The 23,152-nt window shown below is 43.7% G+C and overlaps 1 protein-coding gene across 1 annotated transcript in view; it reads right to left on the minus strand.

Moving 5' to 3' along the window:
• Nucleotides 1-312: 312 nt before the first annotated feature.
• LOC140373036 (SLIT-ROBO Rho GTPase-activating protein 2B-like) overlaps nt 313-23,152 on the minus strand; it is a gene marked incomplete at its 3' end in the record, with an annotated part of 72,160 nt that continues 49,320 nt past the window's right edge. The window contains exons 3-7 of the mRNA XM_072459864.1: nt 17,960-18,122; nt 7,209-7,271; nt 5,344-5,547; nt 1,446-1,574; nt 313-548 (exon numbers count right to left, since the gene is read on the minus strand). Of these exons, the coding sequence (XP_072315965.1) occupies nt 313-548; nt 1,446-1,574; nt 5,344-5,547; nt 7,209-7,271; nt 17,960-18,122 (795 nt within the window). The remainder of the gene's footprint in view (nt 549-1,445; nt 1,575-5,343; nt 5,548-7,208; nt 7,272-17,959; nt 18,123-23,152) is intronic.

Here is a 23,152-nt window from a genome sequence, read left to right on the forward strand (position 1 = left end):
TGTCACTTTAGGCACTTTAACTTGAATGTGTTTTTTTAGGGACAAGAGTCTAGATAAAAACGTAAGATACAATTCTCAAATGGCCACAATTTAATGCTAGTTACGTGGTTAAGTTAGCAAAGTTTGGCAAAAACTGTTTTCCCTGCACTATTTTCTTTTGAGATGAATATTTATGCATTTGTTTATTCCGACCTGCATCAATTCTAACATTAACCCTTCTTCAGCGACATCAGGAGCGTTCCAGGATAATATCGACAGAAACCCTTTTAACGTCGCAGTGGTGCTAACGGCGGTGCTAACGGCGGCGCTAACGGCGGCGCTCGTACCAAGTCTCCCATGTGCGATTGGAAGTCGAACTTGGCGGGCGGGCAGAACACGTTGTTGTACGTCTCCATCAGCTTCTGCTTGTCCCCGTTGGGCTCCAGGCTCTCGGTGGCGCCCTCTAGCGCCTCGAGGCCGGTGTGCTTGGACGCCTCCACGTTCTGCTCGGCCGACAGGTACGTCCTGAGTGCCCGGTGCAGACTGGCGTGGTATCCCAGGTCACAGCACTGAAAGGTCAAGCACAGCAGAACGTAGACGTGGGATTAGAACACGTGGGATTAGAACTGCAAATGATCAGGATCAATATCACAAACTATCGTTCTAAAGACGTTCATACGCTAGAAAACTACTGCATCTAGTTATTAACAAAGTCCAATTCAGTCTGTGTTTTCACAAAATGAAAGCTGATACAATTGTGGAAATAAGTACTCGTACTCGTACTCGTACTCGTACTCATACTAAACCCGGCACAACATCAGGACTCAACTTCAAAACCGTCACATTTAAAAAACAATGGACAAATTGGGACAATTATTTTGATTTTAATATGCTCTAATTACTCTTTTTTTTTTTTTAATGCGACGCCCTTATTGTCTACTTTTACTCCTTTACTTGCTTTATCTTCTACTTGTCCAAACTACAGCCCGGGGGCCAAATGTGGCCCAAAGACCATTTTTTGTTGATCCAAACAACTGTAAAATTGTAAAAAATTCAAGAACTTTGATGTTATAACAACATAATATTAATGTTTCAAGTCTTATTAAAGGTGGAGGCATCGAAACGATGTCAAATGCAACGTTTCAAAAGATTCACTTTGTCATACGACATCATGGACATTGTCAGGTTGTTTCTGGTCCAGCTTGTTTTTATGTGTGTTTGTATTCATTTTTTTAATCCACGTTCTAATAAAAAAAGAAGCAAAAAGAAAATAAATACTAAACCTTAGAATTAAAGATGTTACCAATCTTGTTAAAAATACATCAATATAAAAGGAATAAAATGTCATTTTAATGTAGTTTTCTGACTCAAAATATCACGTATAATATTTATTCTGCAGTTTGCAATATTAACCCGAGTATTTAAAGTAAATGTGTGTAGTCTGTCCCAGAGCGAGCGTCACTCACGTCGATGATGTCGGAGAGGTCGTGGATGTAGTACTTGAACACGCAGCTGTTCGTCGCCTCCAGAGCCAGAAGATACTCGTTACGGGCTTTAATCGCCTTCAGCTTGTTCTCCGTGTATTTGGCCTGTCGCTGCCAGGGAAAGAACCACACTGTGCTTTAAAAATACAAACATGAATACTAATATTTCATGCCTACACTTGTATCTATGGGAGTTATGTTGAGCAAAGAAACTGTCACTCCACAATAAAGAAATATGAAAATCCAGTGAATTAAACATAATAAATGAAGTCTAAAAACATTAAATCCAGATCAGTTTAAAATGAATCAGTTGCATCAAAAGGAACAAGTTTCCTGTTCCAAACGCGCTGCACGTCACGGCGCTGATCGAATGCTCTTGAACAGGGAGAAAAACGAGGGAAAGCAGAAGGATGACGCGAGTATTGATTTTGGATAATAGAGCGTGGAAGATGGTGTTTCGGGGCGAGACTCGGCGCTCGAGTAAATCAATCCAGGACGACAGGTGCAACCAATGAAACGCGCTTCTTACGGCTGAAAATGTCCCGTTTGAGTCACTTTTTAAGATCATTTACTCTTGGCCCAATCTCTTTGAATAACTATTACCATGAAGCAAAAGGTCGAAATGTCGTGTTGTAGCTACAAAACAGAAGCAGTCGTTGTACTTTCACTTCAAGTCACATTTTTTGATGATCAGATTTCTCTTGGACATGTAAACGAACTCTACGTGCGCTCGCACATCCGGGAACTTGTCCAGCAGCAACCCGAGGCCGCCATTTTGAAAGGGGCACAACAGCACGTCGACTACACACAACATCCAGGATCTGTGAGGCCAAAATACCAAAAACCTGCGTCTGTAAGGTCGTTGTTCTGTAAGGTCGTTGTTCTGTGAGGTCGTTGTTCTGTAAGGTCGTTGTTCTGTAAAGTCATTGTTCTGTAAGGTCATTGTTCTGTTAGGTCGTTGTTCTGTAAGGTCGTTGTTCTGTAAGGTCGTTGTTCGGTAAAGGTCATTGTTCTGTTAGGTCGTTGTTCTGTAAGGTCGTTGTTCTGTAAGGTCGTTGTTCTGTAAAGTCATTGTTCTGTTAGGTCGTTGTTCTGTAAGGTCGTTGTTCTGTAAGGTCGTTGTTCGGTAAAGGTCATTGTTCTGTAAGGTCAGTGTTCTGTAAGGTCAGTGTTCTGTTAGGTCATTGTTCTGTTAGGTCATTGTTCTGTAAGGTCATTGCTCTGTAAGGTCATTGTTCTGTTAGGTCATTGTTCTGTTAGGTCATTGTTCTGTAAGGTCATTGCTCTGTAAGGTCATTGTTCTGTTAGGTCATTGTTCTGTTAGGTCATTGTTCTGTAAGGTCATTGTTCTGTCAGGACATTGTTCTGTAAGGTCATTGTTCTGTTAGGTCATTGTTCTGTTAGGTCATTGTTCTGTCAGGTCATTGTTCTGTCAGGACATTGTTCTGTTAGGTCATTGTTCTGTTAGGTCAGTGTTCTGTTAGGTCAGTGTTCTGTTAGGTCGTTGTTCTGTAAGGTCGTTGTTCTGTAAGGTCATTGTTCTGTTAGGTCAGTGTTCTGTTAGGTCAGTGTTCTGTTAGGTCAGTGTTCTGTTAGGTCGTTGTTCTGTAAGGTCGTTGTTCTGTAAGGTCATTGTTCTGTTAGGTCAGTGTTCTGTTAGGTCATTGTTCTGTAAGGTCATTGTTCTGTTAGGTCATTGTTCTGTTAGGTCATTGTTCTGTAAGGTCATTGCTCTGTAAGGTCATTGTTCTGTTAGGTCATTGTTCTGTTAGGTCATTGTTCTGTAAGGTCATTGTTCTGTCAGGACATTGTTCTGTAAGGTCATTGTTCTGTTAGGTCATTGTTCTGTTAGGTCATTGTTCTGTAAGGTCATTGTTCTGTCAGGACATTGTTCTGTAAGGTCATTGTTCTGTTAGGTCATTGTTCTGTTAGGTCATTGTTCTGTTAGGTCATTGTTCTGTAAGGACATTGTTCTGTCAGGACATTGTTCTGTCAGGACGTTGTTCTGTAAGGTCGTTGTTCTGTAAGGTCGTTGTTCTGTAAGGTCGTTGTTCTGTAAGGTCGTTGTTCTGTAAGGTCGTTGTTCTGTAAGGTCGTTGTTCTGTAAGGTCGTTGTTCTGTAAGGTCGTTGTTCTGTTAGGTCGTTGTTCTGTAAGGTCATTGTTCTGTTAGGTCATTGTTCTGTAAGGTCATTGTTCTGTAAGGTCATTGTTCTGTAAGGTCATTGTTCTGTTAGGTCATTGTTCTGTAAGGTCATTGTTCTGTTAGGTCATTGTTCTGTAAGGTCATTGTTCTGTAAGGTCATTGTTCTGTAAGGTCGTTGTTCTGTAAGGTCGTTGTTCTGTAAAGTCATTGTTCTGTAAGGTCGTTGTTCTGTTAGGTCGTTGTTCTGTAAGGTCGTTGTTCTGTAAGGTCGTTGTTCGGTAAAGGTCATTGTTCTGTAAGGTCAGTGTTCTGTAAGGTCAGTGTTCTGTTAGGTCGTTGTTCTGTAAGGTCGTTGTTCTGTAAGGTCATTGTTCTGTTAGGTCAGTGTTCTGTTAGGTCATTGTTCTGTAAGGTCATTGTTCTGTTAGGTCATTGTTCTGTTGGGTCATTGTTCTGTTAGGTCATTGTTCTGTAAGGTCATTGCTCTGTAAGGTCATTGTTCTGTTAGGTCATTGTTCTGTTAGGTCATTGTTCTGTAAGGTCATTGTTCTGTCAGGACATTGTTCTGTAAGGTCATTGTTCTGTTAGGTCATTGTTCTGTTAGGTCATTGTTCTGTAAGGTCATTGTTCTGTCAGGACATTGTTCTGTAAGGTCATTGTTCTGTTAGGTCATTGTTCTGTTAGGTCATTGTTCTGTAAGGACATTGTTCTGTCAGGACATTGTTCTGTCAGGACATTGTTCTGTAAGGTCATTGTTCTGTAAGGTCGTTGTTCTGTAAGGTCGTTGTTCTGTAAGGTCGTTGTTCTGTAAGGTCGTTGTTCTGTAAGGTCGTTGTTCTGTAAGGTCGTTGTTCTGTAAGGTCGTTGTTCTGTAAGGTCGTTGTTCTGTTAGGTCGTTGTTCTGTAAGGTCATTGTTCTGTTAGGTCATTGTTCTGTAAGGTCATTGTTCTGTAAGGTCATTGTTCTGTAAGGTCATTGTTCTGTTAGGTCATTGTTCTGTAAGGTCATTGTTCTGTTAGGTCATTGTTCTGTAAGGTCATTGTTCTGTAAGGTCATTGTTCTGTAAGGTCATTGTTCTGTAAGGTCATTGTTCTGTAAGGTCATTGTTCTGTTAGGTCAGTGTTCTGTTAGGTCAGTGTTCTGTAAGGTCATTGTTCTGTTAGGTCAGTGTTCTGTTAGGTCAGTGTTCTGTTAGGTCAGTGTTCTGTTAGGTCATTGTTCTGTAAAGTCATTGTTCTGTTAGGTCATTGTTCTGTTAGGTCATTGTTCTGTTAGGTCATTGTTCTGTAAGGTCATTGTTCTGTAAGGTCATTGTTCTGTAAGGTCATTGTTCTGTAAGGTCATTGTTCTGTTAGGTCATTGTTCTGTTAGGTCATTGTTCTGTAAGGTCATTGTTCTGTTAGGTCATTGTTCTGTAAGGTCATTGTTCTGTTAGGTCATTGTTCTGTTAGGTCATTGTTCTGTAAGGTCATTGTTCTGTTAGGTCATTGTTCTGTCAGGACATCGCTCTGTTGACAGACCAAGAGGAATGAGAGCTTTGTCGTGTTCCTTAGTTATCGCCGTTATTGTCTAAAGAATCAAAGTATTCGTAGCTCGTTAAGCCGTAGAAAAGGACGCAGTCGCAGTGGTTTAAATATATCGCGTGCCCCTTTCAAAATGGCCGCTATGGGGGAAGTCCCGGATGTTTGACCTCACCGTGATCACATGTATTGTGTTCTCCCATCGCGGTCTCACCTTCTCCTTCATCTTCTCGATCTTCTTGACGCTGGAGCGCCGGACGGGCTTGTCCTCGGACTTGACGGACGCCAGCGTGTCCGGCGAGCGCGGCGTTTGGCGCTCCGAGCGGCCCATCTGCTTCTCCTCCTGCTTCTCGGCGTCCTTCAGCTTGGACTCGGCGTTCATGCTGTCCGTGTTGTACATGTGGTAGGTCTTCATCACCTGCACGACGCCAAGAGTTCTCTGGTTCAACACTTTTATTACGCTCGTGGACTGGACTTGAACTGGGACTTAAACTGGACTTGAACTGGGACTTAAACTGGACTTGAACTGGGACTTGAACTGGGACTTGAACTGGGACTTGAACTGGGACTTGAACTGGGACTTGAACTGGGACTTGAACTGGGACTTGAACTGGACTTGAACTGGGACTTGAACTGGGACTTGAACTGGGACTTGAACTGGGACTTGAACTGGGACTTGAACTGGACTTAAACTGGACTTAAACTGGACTTAAACTGGACTTGAACTGGGACTTGAACTGGGACTTGAACTGGGACTTGAACTGGGACTTGAACTGGGACTTGAACTGGGACTTGAACTGGGACTTGAACTGGACTTGAACTGGGACTTGAACTGGACTTGAACTGGGACTTGAACTGGGACTTGAACTGGGACTTGAACTGGACTTGAACTGGGACTTGAACTGGGACTTGAACTGGGACTTGAACTGGGACTTGAACTGGGACTTGAACTGGGACTTGAACTGGGACTTGAACTGGACTTAAACTGGACTTAAACTGGACTTAAACTGGACTTGAACTGGGACTTGAACTGGGACTTGAACTGGGACTTGAACTGGGACTTGAACTGGGACTTGAACTGGGACTTGAACTGGGACTTGAACTGGACTTGAACTGGGACTTGAACTGGACTTGAACTGGGACTTGAACTGGGACTTGAACTGGGACTTGAACTGGACTTGAACTGGGACTTGAACTGGGACTTGAACTGGGACTTGAACTGGGACTTGAACTGGGACTTAAACTGGGACTTGAACTGGGACTTGAACTGGACTTGAACTGTGTCTCCTTTAAACGTGTTCAAGGGGCAGGAAGTGGATTCGAGGCACAGGAAGTGGATTCGAGGCACAGGAAGTGGATTCGAGGCACAGGAAGTGGATTCGAGGCACAGGAAGTGGATTCGAGGCACAGGAAGTGGATTCGAGGCACAGGAAGTGGATTTGACCGTCACATTAGATCACCATCACTTTAGTTTCATGTATTTAACCATTATTTAAAGTTGAAAGGCTGTTTAACTGTCGAACTGGAACGCTGAAGTTGAAAGCATAAATAAACACAGTCATTTGGAGCACAACATGGCCCCGGGGCCCATTACACAAACACTTCATCTCAAGTTGAAGTGGCTTCTCAAACCTAAACACACTTGAAGCACTTGTGTATCCTTATGTCACTTAGAAGAAGTCAAACATTGAACTCTGGCGTTGGCTCTATTTGCTTGCTCAGCCTTATTTGGGCCCTGCATCTGTCATTACGCCGGCCCCGCCTCCAAAACTACTACACATTTACAGCACGAGGGAAACTATTCTATTTCTATCTCGCTTTATGCTGTAATTACTGGGCTTTGCGTTTTACGCCTCTGGACCCCGTCGGATCATGACATCGGAGGAAACTTAAGCCACTTTTGCAGACGGGAAATGTCGGCCATTCCCTCAGAATTTGGCAGGAGTGTAACGCGAGGCGACGAGGCCCCGGGGCCCCGAGCGATACAGAGTGAAGGAAGATGAAGCGCTTATTAAAAGGTCAGAAAAGATGTTGTTTTTTCTGATAGAGGAATGAGTGAGGTTCAGAGGCGGGGCTTACCGTGTACAGCTCATTCATAACTTTCATGAGGTCCTCCTGCAGCTGGATCCCCACTTCTTTACTCTGGAGAAAGAAATACAGACAATATTAGTTAAGTATGAGAGTGTGTGAGTGTGTGAGAGTGTGAGTGTGTGAGTGTGTGAGAGTATGAGAGTATGTGAGTAATAGTATATGAGTATATGAGTATGAGAGTATGAGAGTATGAGAGTATGAGAGTATGAGAGTATGAGAGTATGAGAGCATGTGAGTATGAGAGTATGAGAGTATGAGAGTATGAGAGTATGAGAGTATGAGAGCATGAGAGCATGAGAGTATGAGAGTATGAGAGTATGAGAGTATGAGAGTATGAGAGCATGTGAGTATGAGAGTATGAGAGTATGAGAGTATGAGAGTGTGTGAGTGTGTGAGTGTGTGAGTGTGTGAGTGTGTGAGTGTGTGAGAGTATGAGAGTATGTGAGTAATAGTATATGAGTATATGAGTATGAGAGTATGAGAGTATGAGAGTATGAGAGTATGAGAGTATGTGAGTAATAGTATATGAGTATATGAGTATGAGAGTATGAGAGTATGAGAGTATGAGAGTATGAGAGTATGAGAGTATGAGAGTATGAGAGTATGTGAGTAATAGTATATGAGTATGAGAGTATGAGAGTATGAGAGTATGAGAGTATGAGAGCATGAGAGTGTGTGAGTGTGTGAGTGTGTGAGAGTGTGTGAGTATGAGAGTAATAGTATATGAGTATATGAGTATGAGAGTATGAGAGTATGAGAGTATGAGAGTATGTGAGTAATAGTATATGAGTATGAGAGTATGAGAGTATGTGAGTAATAGTATATGAGTATATGAGTATATGAGTATGAGAGTATGAGAGTATGAGAGTATGAGAGTATGAGAGTATGAGAGTATGAGAGCATGAGAGTATGAGAGTATGAGAGTATGAGAGTATGTGAGTATGAGAGTATGAGAGTATGTGTGTGAGTGTGTGAGTGTGAGTATTAGTATATGAGTATGTGAGTATGTGAGTATGAGTATATGAGTATATGAGTATGAGAGTATGTGAGTAATAGTATATGAGTATATGAGTATGAGAGTATGTGAGTATGAGTGTATGAGTATATGAGTATGAGAGTATGTGAGTAATAGTATATGAGTATATGAGTATGAGAGTATGTGAGTATGAGTGTATGAGAGTGTGTGAGTATGTGAGTATGTGAGTATGAATATATGAGTATGAGAGTATGAGAGCATGTGAGTAATAGTATATGAGTATGAGAGTATGAGAGTATGTGAGTGAGTGAGTGTGTGAGTATGTGAGTATGAATATATGAGTATGAGAGTATGTAAAGAACTTGAATGTGAGAGTTCCTGTGAGGTGGTGTTGGACTTTAGACTTGTATCAGAAAAGTAAGAAACATTTTTTTTTTTTTTTTATGGTCGGCAAATCAAACAAACAAGGACCATGAAAAGTGTTTGATGTATATTTTCTCCAAACCTTTTGAAACATACATCAACCTCGACTTTACCATCAACATAAACAAAAGCTCCAGTTTGAAGAGTAAAGAAGTAGAAACATGGAACAATAATGTGACAAACAGAAGCAGTTCTTTTAAAAGGTTTGCAGCGCTCCAAAGGCAGCGTCATCATCCTCCTCCTCCTCCTCCTCCTCATCATTATCATTATCCTCATAATCATCATCCTCCTCCTCCTCATCATTATCATTATCCTCATAATCATCATCCTCCTCCTCCTCATCATCATTATCCTCATAATCATCATCCTCCTCCTCCTCATCATCAACCTCCTCATCATCCTCATCATCAACCTCCTCATCATCATCATCCTCCTCCCCATAATCATCATCCTCATCCTCCTCCTCATCATCAACCTCATCATCCTCCTCATCATCATCAACCTCATCATCCTCCTCCTCCTCCTCCTCCTCCTCCTCCTCCTCCTCCTCCTCCTCCTCCTCCTCCTCCTCATCATCATCATCATCATCATCATCATCATCATCATCATCATCCGCCTCATCCTCATTATCATTTCAGAGGCCAGAGCAGAGTGTTGTCCTCACGTTAAAGCTAACACACATTAGCACACTAACGACCTACAGTACTTCCTGGTTCTACGGGATAAAATGCTTGATAATAATGTGATGCAGACGAGACACAGCGGTCTCATTTTGAGCTGTTTTTACCATCTGCACCAAAGCCGATTATGTTCAACTTTAAGACCTGGTCATGAATCCGTTTGAGCCCTCGTTTAATATTAGTTTGTGTATATATATATATATATATATATATATATATATATATATATATATATATATATATATATATATATATATATATAAAAATTAAAAATGACTGGACTAAACCTGTCCAGTCTGAGAACCTGATCATAACTTATCAAAGTCCTAATTGAGTTTCAGTGTAGTCTTGTCAGTTTGAATCCAGTTTGAATCCAGTTTAAATCTGGTTTGAATCGGTTTGAATCCAGTCTGAATCCAGTTTAATACCAGTTCAAGTCCAGTTCAAGTCCAGTTATGTTAAGTATCATTTTCCTTGAAGCATGTTCACATTTTATCTGGACTTTCACCACACGTCCCTCCATCATCTCCATCATCTCCATCATCTCCATCATCTCCATCATCTTCATCATCTCCATCCACTCGAATGTCAACAAACCATCTCTCCATCCATCAGAGGAGAGTGATGAGGGTGAGAGAGGGAGGACAAGGAGAGAGGGAGAGGGAGGACGAGGAGAGAGGGAGGACGAGGAGAGAGTGAGGACGAGGAGAGAGGGAGGACGAGGAGAGAGTGAGGACGAGAAGAGAGGGAGGACGAGGAGAGAGGGAGAGAGGGAGGATGAGGAGAGAGGGAAGACGAGGAGAGAGTGAGGACGAGGAGAGAGGGAGGACGAGGAGAGAGTGAGGACGAGAAGAGAGGGAGCGAGGGAGGACGAGGAGACAGGGAGAGAGGGAGAGAGGGAGGACGAGGAGAGAGGGAGAGAGGGAGGATGAGGAGAGAGGGAGGACGAGGAGAGAGGGAGCGAGGGAGGACGAGGAGAGAGGGAGAGAGGGAGAGAGGGAGGACGAGGAGAGAGGGAGAGAGGGAGGATGAGGAGAGAGGGAGAACGAGGTGAGGAGAGAGTGAAGAGAGGGAGGACAGGGATAAATGAACTGTGGGTAATGGAGTTTAATGGAGGAGCAGAGATCAGGAGCTGGAGGGACGAGGATGACGAGCCCATGACACGCGTGTGGAGCATCAGTGAGAGCTTCTGTCTGTTCACACTGTATTTACAGAGAAGGAGGACACACTTAAGGGGCGGGGCAAGTGTCAAAACACGCCATTGATCAGTTAGACAGGAACTTCACGTCTTCTGCACTAATTGAGTTTTGGTTTTCAAGCCGATCATCCAATTATAAAGCGAATAAGCTCCTCAAACCATTCTACATCTAATCCTGAAAGTTCTCACACCATGGACATGATCGACACCATGGACATGATCGACACCATGGACATGATCGACACCATGGACATGATCGACACCATGGACATGATCGACACCATGGACCATGGACATGATCGACACCATGGACATGATCGACACCACGGACATGATCGACACCATGGACATGATCGACACCATGGACCATGGACATGATCGACACCATGGACATGATCGACACCATGGACATGATCGACACCATGGACATGATCGACACCATGGACATGATCGACACCATGGACCATGGACATGATCGACACCATGGACATGATCGACACCATGGACATGATCGACACCATGGACATGATTGACACCATGGACCATGGACATGATTGACACCATGGACATGATCGACACCATGGACATGATCGACACCATGGACATGATCGACACCATGGACATGATCGACACCATGGACATGATCGACACCATGGACATGATCGACACCATGGACCATGGACATGATCGACACCATGGACCATGGACATGATCGACACCATGGACCATGGACATGATCGACACCATGGACATGATCGACACCATGGACATGATCGACACCATGGACATGATCGACACCATGGACCATGGACATGATCGACACCATGGACATGATCGACACCATGGACATGATCGACACCATGGACATGATCGACACCATGGACATGATCGACACCATGGACATGATCGACACCATGGACCATGGACATGATCGACACCATGGACATGATCGACACCATGGACATGATCGACACCATGGACATGATTGACACCATGGACATGATCGACACCATGGACCATGGACATGATCGACACCATGGACCATGGACATGATCGACACCATGGACATGATCGACACCATGGACATGATCGACACCATGGACATGATCGACACCATGGACCATGGACATGATCGACACCATGGACATGATCGACACCATGGACATGATTGACACCATGGACATGATTGACACCATGGACATGATCGACACCATGGACATGATCGACACCATGGACATGATCGACACCATGGACATGATCGACACCATGGACATGATCGACACCATGGACATGATTGACACCATGGACCATGGACATGATCGACACCATGGACCATGGACATGATCGACACCATGGACCATGGACATGATCGACACCATGGACATGATCGACACCATGGACATGATCGACACCATGGACATGATCGACACCATGGACCATGGACATGATCGACACCATGGACATGATCGACACCATGGACCATGGACATGATTGACACCATGGACATGATCGACACCATGGACATGATCGACACCATGGACATGATCGACACCATGGACCATGGACATGATTGACACCATGGACATGATCGACACCATGGACATGATCGACACCATGGACATGATTGACACCATGGACCATGGACATGATCGACACCATGGACATGATCGACACCATGGACATGATCGACACCATGGACATGATCGACACCATGGACATGACTTTTTTAAATCAAACCTTTATTATTTTGTTTGGTTTCATGGTACGGCGGTCTTTCTTTCAAAATTCCAAAATTACCAGATTGAAAATGGTCCATTAAAGTGAGAGCGCCAAATAAGCTGTAACTTCCACCACCTTACCATCCACCTATTTGGCCCTGTGCACAATGGTTGGACCCAAATGGCATTGCTTATTAAAAGAGGATCTTATGTTCCACATGTGAGTGTGATGCATCATTAGAAAGCTTAGGCCTTCTAGTTTCTGCAGATGTGCACATGTCACACTGTCAGGGCTTCAGAACTTACACTACAGAGGCCCAAACATAAACAAAACATCCTTTTTTAGTCTCGCCTGAATATTGTTAATTTGTAATGGTCCTGAGCATGACATACTTCATTGTGTGCATATGCTGTTCACTGTACATGATGTTTATCTTGTTGACAACAACTGTGTAAAGTTTCAGATCTCTAGGAACAGGCATTTTGGTGCTGTTGACCTTTTTGTATCAAAAAGTATATTCGGAACAAGTGATCCAAATATGTGCCAACTGTGCCAAACTGTTTTATTACAATTTTAGCTCCTCTATGATCATAAAACATACATTTTGATGTTTTGTAGGCCACTAATACCCATTATAACTGCTAAAAACAATATATGTGAAAATGTGTAAATATGAGTTTACCCATGAATTTCCCATATAGAGGTTAAAAAAAAAAAAAAATTGTAGTATTTTTATTTTATTTTTGTATTGGTATAATAATACATATATCTAACAAAATGCACGTCCAAAAGGCTAATAAAATCACAAAACGTTATGCGCAAAATCCTGCCGAGAAATCTGGCTCTTTACAGCCTTCACGGAGCCTTACGCACGAGAATACAGAACATTCTGTGTCAATAAGCCCTTTGTCCCGCCCCTCTTTCTAAAGCTATTTTCATTGGCTAGAATAATATGTCAATCAAACTCAGCTACGTCACTCACATGCTGCGCTATTTAGATGTAAACAGACTAATCCATGTGCGTCGCAAGCGGCGCATTTTTTTTTGCGGAGGCTGTAGCAAACAATCCCGTGGACAGAAAACATTGTGGATGGTCTCATTCTGTAGGAAACAGTCTGAAGAAAAGAAGGATATCCAACATTATTTTATAGGTCAAACAGGTCATTTGTTATGGACGGAGAAATGGACGAGCCTTAATCCTGACCATCGTCATACGAAGAAAACGTTGTCTACTTGACAATATCTCGAAATCGGAAAACTTCAGGAAAAATACAAGTGGATATTGTTTTTCAATGATTCCTTACGGACAGACTGAGCACAAGGATGTACAGAATTAAAGCCGTTTTGTCCGTCATAAACAGCAAACAGGACATGCGTTTGTAAAAGTTGAGACTTTCTCACAAACTATTGGCAATTGCTTCTTGGGGCGAATTATTCATTGTAAATCAATGACATATTCGTTTTGTTGAGAAAATAAGCTTTAAAATGATGTATAACTTATGGTATTGACCACGGAAATAAAAGTGATGATGTAAGAGTATATTTGAGATATAGAAAATGCTCGCCGGCGGACAGGTGGGTGGGAACAGGTTAAAGCGCCCCCTACAGTTACACAGCAAACATTGCGCAAAAACTCATCTAATGCCACAATTATTTTTATTTGACAAAAATATATGAGAGCGACTTTATTTATGTTTAGAGCGTCAAAAAAGTTGTTTCTTTGTGTAAATTAATCATAAAATTTGACTGGAATGAGTGTCCCTGGTGTGATGTCACTTCCTGTCCCTGGTGTGATGTCACTTCCTGTCCCTGGTGTGATGTCACTTCCTGTTATTTTGTACAGATTTTTCAACGTTTTCTTCACAAATACCTGCTCGACTGGTGTAAAACTCTCATTTATAAGTACAACATGTATAAACACACCAAATAAAGTCAAAAAAAGAAAAACATAAAAACCTGTCATAGGCACTTTAATTGTTCATCCGTGTGATTCTTTCCATTTCGACTGTAAATGTTCTTTTTATGGTTTTATCCAAGATCTTTCCTTTTGAAGTACTTTTTTATGATCTTATGTCTGTTTTTATTGTATTTATTGTGTGTGTGTCGTATAGAAGCCAAATCCAATCCAACTGCAGACCAATCCTACCTTTGTTCATAAATAAAGGTACGTGTGGAACGATCAGGTCCAGTGTGATGTGGGCGTGGCACAGGAAAGCGCCGCGTCACATTCACGAGCGCTTTAACAACGGCTGAAGGGAAAGTCTGTAACAGGAGAAGCTTAAACCTGCAGGAGGCTGGTGTCGAGTGTTGGGCCAATCAAAACTCACTCATCCATGACTGAGCCCCGTCCCATTTAACGCCCCAGCACGGTGAACTTTGACCTCCTCGTGTTTCCTGAGGCCGATTTGCCGTAACCGCAAACCCAGACCCACTGAAGCGCGGTTCATTCGAGAAAAATGTGTAATGCAACAAGGTCCTTTATATCTCCATGGAGACGAGCCCACGTTACAGGTCAGATCTGTGGAGAGGCGTCCACCGCGCGCAATAAGAGTTCATGTTCGTCAAGATGATCATTTTGAACAATGAAAACAAATGCAAAAGCGTTTAAAGCCGAACTGTGGAACATTCCAGGCACGAAAAACTTACACTGTTAAAATCCAACACAAATAAAGTCAAACTGTGTCAAAAAAATTAAATAAAGACTAAAGTTAAAATTTGAAATCTTGACCAAAGTCTGTAAATATTTCTACATAAAAATAATAAAATCTCAGTCAGATCAAGAACCCAGCGTAAACAGAGCGTGAGGACAGTTGAAATGCAGGTGGATTCCTCTGTTCCAGACGTGTGCTGAGTCACGCTCGGGCCGCTCGGGCCGCTCGCTCCGCGCCCGCTCGGGCCGCTCGCCCCGCGCCCGCTCGGGCCGCTCGCCTCGCTCCCGCTCCCGCTCGGGCCGCTTGCCTCGCTCCCGCTCGCGCCGCGCCCGCTCGGGCCGCTCGCCCCGCCCCCGCTCGGGCCGCTCGCCCCGCCCCGCTCGGGCCCTCAGCATTTTGCATTGTGACCATGTGGAAACATTGTCTAATTGTGCTTAATTACCCACCAGCGCCTAAGCGTCCATGTGCTTCCTGTTTGTGAGGCGAGCGGAACAGGCGAGTGGACACGAGTCGGAGAGAGATCCAGAGATGGAAGTCCACAGTGTCTTTAAGGCCTCAGGTCTCTGGTCTCACACTACGCACCTTTGAAAGAACTCCATTCATAACTTAACACGACCTCCAGGGGACAGACGTTTCATCTGTGCATGATGTTTGGATGTTCACTGTCTGGTTTTCACTTGCTGCAGACCAGACAGATATTTAACTTTTCTTTCTTTTTAGAGGGGATTTCATATGTAAAATCAACTTCTATAACGCTTTTCACGTTTTATTAATGTTTCCTCGTCATCATCTTGCCCATAGTTGTGTTTTGAGTCCTGTACTGTGCGCCGGAAATGTCTGTTTTCACCTACCCCCCGTCCCAGTACTGTACTCACGGTCAAGGTCACCAAGCAATGTTTCAACAATAAAATCTGAGAAAATCTGCCGCTCGTTACAGCGACACATGACTGTGGAGGCGAAGCTTCTCAGTTTTTACATCAATATTAGAGTTTACAAAGAACAAAATTACAATCATAATCTACATATATTTTACTTTCATACTAAATATCTTCTTCATCCGACTCCTTCAAACGTTCAAGAATTATTTTAGTTTTCCAGATTTGACTTTGTTTTCCAAAACGTTTCCACGTTTTTTTTATTTCTTAATCATTTATGTGTATTTTATTTTAATGCTTCACTGTGTAACTTTCCTTTGGAGATGTTACTGCTTTGGCCTGAAATGTTCCAGAGTACGACATGAAGACAAGCATGTTACAGGCCAGCTCTGCGGAGAGTCCACAAACAGTTTAATGCCACACTGCAGGACATTTTGGACCAGGCACAGAGGAAAGGTCACATAGTGCACTTTAATAACGGTCAATGCTTTATGGCCGATACAACGATCCATTTGCTTCATGAATTTGCTCTTCCATCGTTTTATTTATTTATTTATAGACCACAGAACATGGAGGGAGAGACCATAGAACATGGAGGGGGAGACCATAGAACATGGAGGGGGAGACCATAGAACATGGAGGGGGAGACCATAGAACATGGAGGGAGAGACCATAGAACATGGAGGGGGAGACCATAGAACATGGAGGGGGAGACCATAGAACATGGAGGGAGAGACCATAGAACATGGAGGGGGAGACCGTAGAACATGGAGGGAGAGACCATAGAACATGGAGGGGGAGACCATAGAACATGGAGGGGGAGACCATAGAACATGGAGGGGGAGACCATAGAACATGGAGGGGGAGACCATAGAACATGGAGGGGGAGACCATAGAACATGGAGGGAGAGACCATAGAACATGGAGGGGGAGACCATAGAACATGGAGGGGGAGACCATAGAACATGGAGGGGGAGACCATAGAACATGGAGGGGGAGACCATAGAACATGGAGGGAGAGACCATAGAACATGGAGGGGGAGACCATAGAACATGGAGGGAGAGACCATAGAACATGGAGGGAGAGACCATAGAACATGGAGGGGGAGACCGTAGAACATGGAGGGAGAGACCATAGAACATGGAGGGAGAGACCATAGAACATGGAGGGGGAGACCATAGAACATGGAGGGAGAGACCATAGAACATGGAGGGGGAGACCATAGAACATGGAGGGAGAGACCATAGAACATGGAGGGAGAGACCATAGAACTTCGTTTCACATAGTTTGTTGTTCCACGTCTTTTTCACTAAATCCATGTCACGTTTTCGCTCCATTCACATTTCTCTGCCGCATCTGTTTCGTGTCGGTCTGATTTATTGACGAGAACCTCAGACTTCTTCTACAGTAGCTGTTCCCTCTCTCCTCTCTTTCTCCTCCTCGTTTCTCTCTCTTTCCTCTCTTTCGCCGCCCTCTCTTCCCTCCTTCTCTCCTCGTCGTCACACTGATGTGATATAAACTTTACTCTTTCTTCACTCCCTGTGTGACCCCTCTATCTCTCTATCTCTCTCTTTCTACCTCCTCCTTACTTCCCTTCTTTCCCTCCTTACTTTCACTTCGCCTTCCTTCTTTCCTCCCTCCTCCCCCTCTCTTTTCTCTCTGATGTTCTCTCCACTTGTCCTGTAGAGCCCAGGCACAAGTGACTTTGGCTTCAGTGTAAATGTGTGGGAGGAGCAGAGGGAGGAGCAGTGGGAGGAGCAGAGGGAGGAGCAGAGGGAGGAGCAGTGGGAGGAGCAGTGGGAGGAGCAGAGGGAGGAGCAGAGGGAGGAGCAGTGGGAGGAGCAGAGGGAGGAGCAGAGGGAGGAGCAGAGGGAGGAGCAGTGGGAGGAGCAGAGGGAGGAGCAGTGGGAGGAGCAGAGGGAGGAGCAGAGGGAGGAGCAGAGGGAGGAGCAGAGGGAGGAGCAGTGGGAGGAGCAGAGGGAGGAGCAGAGGGAGGAGCAGTGGGAGGAGCAGAGGGAGGAGCAGAGGGAGGAGCAGAGGGAGGAGCAGAGGGAGGAGCAGTGGGAGGAGCAGAGGGAGGAGCAGTGGGAGGAGCAGAGGGAGGAGCAGAGGGAGGAGCAGAGGGAGGAGCAGAGGGAGGAGCAGTGGGAGGAGTATGATGGTCAGGGAACAGCGTGGTACGATGGTCAGGGAACAGCGTGTGGGACGGCAGTTACCTTCTTGAAGAGGCGTCCCGAGTCCTCGCTGATCTGGGCGAAGCGCGGGATGATGTTGTTTAGGTACAGGTCAGACAGCGTGGCGTGGTCTCGACTCTCACGCTTGACCTGGAGCAGCAGCAGGTTCCAGCAGTTCTGAGGGGACAGGACGCTCTGCTCTTTCCTGGACACAAAACACACGAGAGGAAGAGTCACACGACCAGTCAGGACTGCACGCTCTTCTCTGACCGCAGAGCCGGGCCGAGAAAGGCAACATTACACGGTGGATACAAACACTGCAGACTTCAACAACTCAATGAGAAACGTTAGATGTTGTTGTAAATTGGAGATGAGCTCCTGATTGGACGGTTCGGGGTTTGGCCTCAGACGGGCGTGTCCGGGTTTTATTTAGCCCGGCCCTAAATGTGCCCAAATAACCAAAAGTAGAAGGAAAAATGTCATCTTTCTTCCATTATAACCAAAAAAACAAATATTTTGAGGTTTTTAGTTCAAAGCTTTTCTTCTGGAGCGGCGCTCATCAAACCACGACACGGCAACATTCTGAATGATTCACTTTTCATGTCATCTGTGGCCCTTATTATTATTATTATTATTATTATTATTATTATTATTATTTTCATCATTATTATAGCTGAACTACCCAACTTTTTAATTTCTAAATGTTGTTTTCCACCTCGCCACACTAAAGCAGCACGATGTGACGAGGCTGGTAAATACAATATCAATATTTTTGTGATATTTGAATGTACTTTTTGAGACAATAATTTCAGTTAAATTAAAACAAATATGTAACATGTATTTCAAAACTCTTAAAATAATTATAAAATCAAGAATAAAATCTTTTTTTTTGTAATTTTAAATCGTTCTGTCAGTTTCATATTTGTGATGCATGTGAATACTAGAGCCTGGTAATGTACTGTATGCATGTGAATACTAGAGCCTGGTAATGTACTGTATGCATGTGAATACTAGAGCCTGGTAATGTACTGTATGCATGTGAATAATAGAGCCTGATAATGTACTGTATGCATGTGAATACTATAGCCTGATAATGTACTGTATGCATGTGAATACTAGAGCCTGATAATGTACTGTATGCATGTGAATACTAGAGCCTGGTAATGTACTGTATGCATGTGAATACTAGAGCCTGGTAATGTACTGTATGCATGTGAATACTAGAGCCTGGTAATGTACTGTATGCATGTGAATACTAGAGCCTGGTAATGTACTGTATGCATGTGAATACTAGAGCCTGGTAATGTACTGTATGCATGTGAATACTAGAGCCTGGTAATGTACTGTATGCATGTGAATACTAGAGCCTGGTAATGTACTGTATGCATGTGAATACTAGAGCCTGGTAATGTACTGTATGCATGTGAATACTAGAGCCTGGTAATGTACTGTATGCATGTGAATACTAGAGCCTGGTAATGTACTGTATGCATGTGAATACTAGAGCCTGGTAATGTACTGTATGCATGTGAATACTAGAGCCTGGTAATGTACTGTATGCATGTGAATAATAGAGCCTGGTAATGTACTGTATGCATGTGAATACTAGAGCCTGGTAATGTACTGTATGCATGTGAATACTAGAGCCTGATAATGTAATGTATGCATGTGAATACTAGAGCCTGGTAATGTAATGTATGCATGTGAATACTAGAGCCTGGTAATGTACTGTATGCATGTGAATACTAGAGCCTGGTAATGTACTGTATGCATGTGAATACTAGAGCCTGGTAATGTACTGTATGCATGTGAATACTAGAGCCTGGTAATGTACTGTATGCATGTGAATACTAGAGCCTGGTAATGTACTGTATGCATGTGAATACTAGAGCCTGAGAAGTGACCACATCAAGAGAAACGCTCTCTAAATCTAGAGCGCGTGATCGAATACGTTGCGTTTATTTTGAAGTTTGACAGATAAAAGAAAAAAGGTGGAGTTTAGAGCTCTATTATTCCCTTTAGAGAGAACAAAGGCTCCAGATTAAAGCGCCAGACCAAACCCTGACCAAACGGGGAGTCCAGGGGGAGTCCAGACCGAGTCCAGACCGAGGATGACCAAACCCAGACCAAACGGGGAGTCCAGGGGGAGTCCAGACCGAGTCCAGACCGAGGATGACCAAACCCAGACCAAACGGGGAGTCCAGGGGGAGTCCAGACCGAGTCCAGACCGAGGATGACCAAACCCAGACCAAACGGGGAATCCAGACCAAACCCAGATCCAGCGTCCAGGCCCAGCAGGAGGAGGTCAGACTCCCACACACAGCTGACCCACCGAGGCGCAGGAACAAAGAGCCACTTACTGTAAAGAACTACTGGGGAAAAACCATTCGCTTCGATAATGGTTTTAACATTCGAGAGGCTCAATCCAAAGGCAATATTGAAATTCCAAGTAGTGACATCAGAGTCGGTTTAATAAGCGCTGATGGACAGGAAAATATTTGAACTCTCTTTCCTTCAGCGTTGAAACATCTTCTGAAAAGTGGCTCTGGATGAAGTCAGCAGAGTTTTAGTGCTTTATCACTTATATTATCTCTATGTTTCCTGTATTGGGTTCAAATGGCTTTTCTTAGTCTTTTAAACAAACTTAAGACGTTTTATTGTAGTAATCCTGCATTACGGCTGTGTTCTTCTTCTTTAAATACATTACACATTAGCCGAGTTTTAACGTGCATAACAACTCTTTTTGATCACGTCCTGGTCAAATCGCTAAAATAACTCGTTTAATCAGGTGGAAAATCCCAATTGTTCCACAATTTCAATGCAGCTTCTTTGCCGTGCAGTTGGGTTGTACGTGAATAGAATTGTAATAAAGTGTTTGCATTGCGTTGTGATCGATAGTGTTAGTTCTGTGTTCATGGACCCTAATAATACAAATCATTACATAATAATAATAATAAATATAGCCGCAAGCGGCAATGATCGGCCCTCGCCACGCCGCCGCCACACCGCCGCCATGCCGCAAGAGGAGGGGGCGCTAACGCGCCCCAATTGTCCTTTTATTACGCCTACTGCTGAATCTGTGACGCTGTCACATCTTCTCCCCTTTGTTTTACCATCAAAAAGCTATTTTATTTTGAATTCTTGGCAAAATGTGCGGCTTTGCCGCACAGACACCGTGACTCTTTGAATAAAAATGTGGATAACTTTTGATGGTCCTGAAGATGAGTCTCACCAAATTTCAGGTTAATAGGGCTGACGCCCTGAGGGGGAGGAGTTTGTGAAAGTCTAAAGTGTAAACATGTTCTGGCGATTTCCCCATTGGAATAACATGGAAGGTTTCGGTCATCGTTACGGCAAAGCCATAACAATTATGACATGGGTCTCATTGACTTTTTTGATGGGGATGCCAAAATTGAGTTGTGTGTCAAATTTCATATAATTTCGCAAAACTAAATATTTAACCTCCATATAAAATCTGTAGGGGGCGCTGTGGCGCCAAATTAATTTATTTCACTTCAAGTAGGTTTAGGGCAAAGAGTTTAACAACTGATTCTAATTTGACGCAATTCGGACTTTATCTGCGCAAACGGCAGAAATGTAAAATTTGGGAGATTTCTGAAATTCTTGCTACAGTTTGCGGCTTCGCCGCACAGAGACCGTGAGAGGGTCAATGTAATTTGGATAACTTTTGATGTCCCACTCCTCAGTAGCATTTTCACCAAATTTCAGCTTTTTAGGGCCAACGCCCTGGGAGGAGTTCATAAAAGTACGACGTTTGGAAAAACTCCGAAGTCATGTTTAGCCATTTTTGAAGCAATATGGCCGACATTTGGTTGGGCGGACGGCGTTGCCGTAATAATATTTTTTACTTCTCTGGTCACCATCTACCTCTGCGCCAAATTTCATGATTCTACGATCAGATTTTTTTTGGGTCATTTCCCATCTCTCAATGCATTTTTGGTACATTTGGGGGCGCTGACGCGCCAATTTTTTTTATTTTAGAAAAGGTAGATAGCCAGAATGTAGAGAGGCACGATTTTTAGAGGTGTGAACATTTTTGTGACTTTTCGTCAATGTTCACTGGGTGAAAAATAGGGGGGTTGGTCCCGAGAAGAAGAAGAAGAAGAAGAAAGAATAAGAATAATATTCCGATGCGAAAACAATGTTTCCCATTTTTCAAATATCATAAACTATACATTTTCGAAAAGCGCTCGCGCTTTCCTACCTCATGGTGTGGGTCCCTGGTCACTGACGGGTACTTTCGTTAATTTTGAGTGGGCTCCGCCCACTTTGTGTTTTTGGCCCTCTATACAGTAATAATGTTCAATTTTTGCATTACATGTTTATATGAACGGAACATGCAAGAGATGGGGAACGTATTTGTGAGCTACTTAGGGCAAATGAGCTTCGCGGTCGTCATCTCAATGTAAAGTGCTCGTTAAGTGCGCACTTTTGCACGGGCTTCGCCCGTTTACAACGGTAATGTTCCATTTTCCTACTACTAATTAGTATGCACGGGGCGTGCATGAGTGAAGGAGTGCGTTAGTGAGTGTTTGGAAGTGGGCGAGCGCTTCGCACGGCCTTACGAGATTAATAGGCCTCTCGCCAGCTTGTGGCGCTCGGGCCTAATAATACACTTTAAAGGACAAATATTATGCTACATTTGTATTGTTATTGGCCTTTAAATGTGTTTTTGAGTCCCTCTGCTTTGGCCTGTTTAAGTACTTAAAATGATGTGTTTAAAATGAAGTGACGTGGGCTTTTAGAAGGCGTTTCCCATGTGAGTTAGAGCTCCGTCTACTGGCAGCAGACGGAATTACATGGGGGGTGTAAACAAATGAGTCCGATGATGATTTATGGACTTCTCAAACTCGTGTTTTTGAGGCTCAGAGGAAGAGGACCTGCTAAAGCGGCTGAATGAAACGAGCGTGAACGAAGCTAAATACAACTCCAGGTATGTTTCTGATGTGGGAACGACCTTTGGACACGATTTAAAGCTCAAAAACAGTCCATTCTTCTGTGTTCTTTAGGTTTAGGAGCTTTGAAAGTCGCAGCAGGAAAAGCGTCTCGTTGACAGGTGACCGTACCCATCCCACCCTCGGGCTTGTGCAGCATGTGTGAGCCGAGTGTATACAGCGTTCTGGCTGACGCGGCGAGTCAAATGGATTTGGCCCATCCGTATACAAGTGAATGAAAGAGCTCTTTTGTCTTGTTAATGGGAGCTTAACCCCATAG

This window comes from Eucyclogobius newberryi, unplaced genomic scaffold, assembly GCF_026437365.1.
Source record: "Eucyclogobius newberryi isolate DKJ021-1_F unplaced genomic scaffold, fEucNew1.0.hap1 SCAF_287, whole genome shotgun sequence".
Lineage (NCBI taxonomy): Eukaryota > Metazoa > Chordata > Actinopteri > Gobiiformes > Gobiidae > Eucyclogobius > Eucyclogobius newberryi.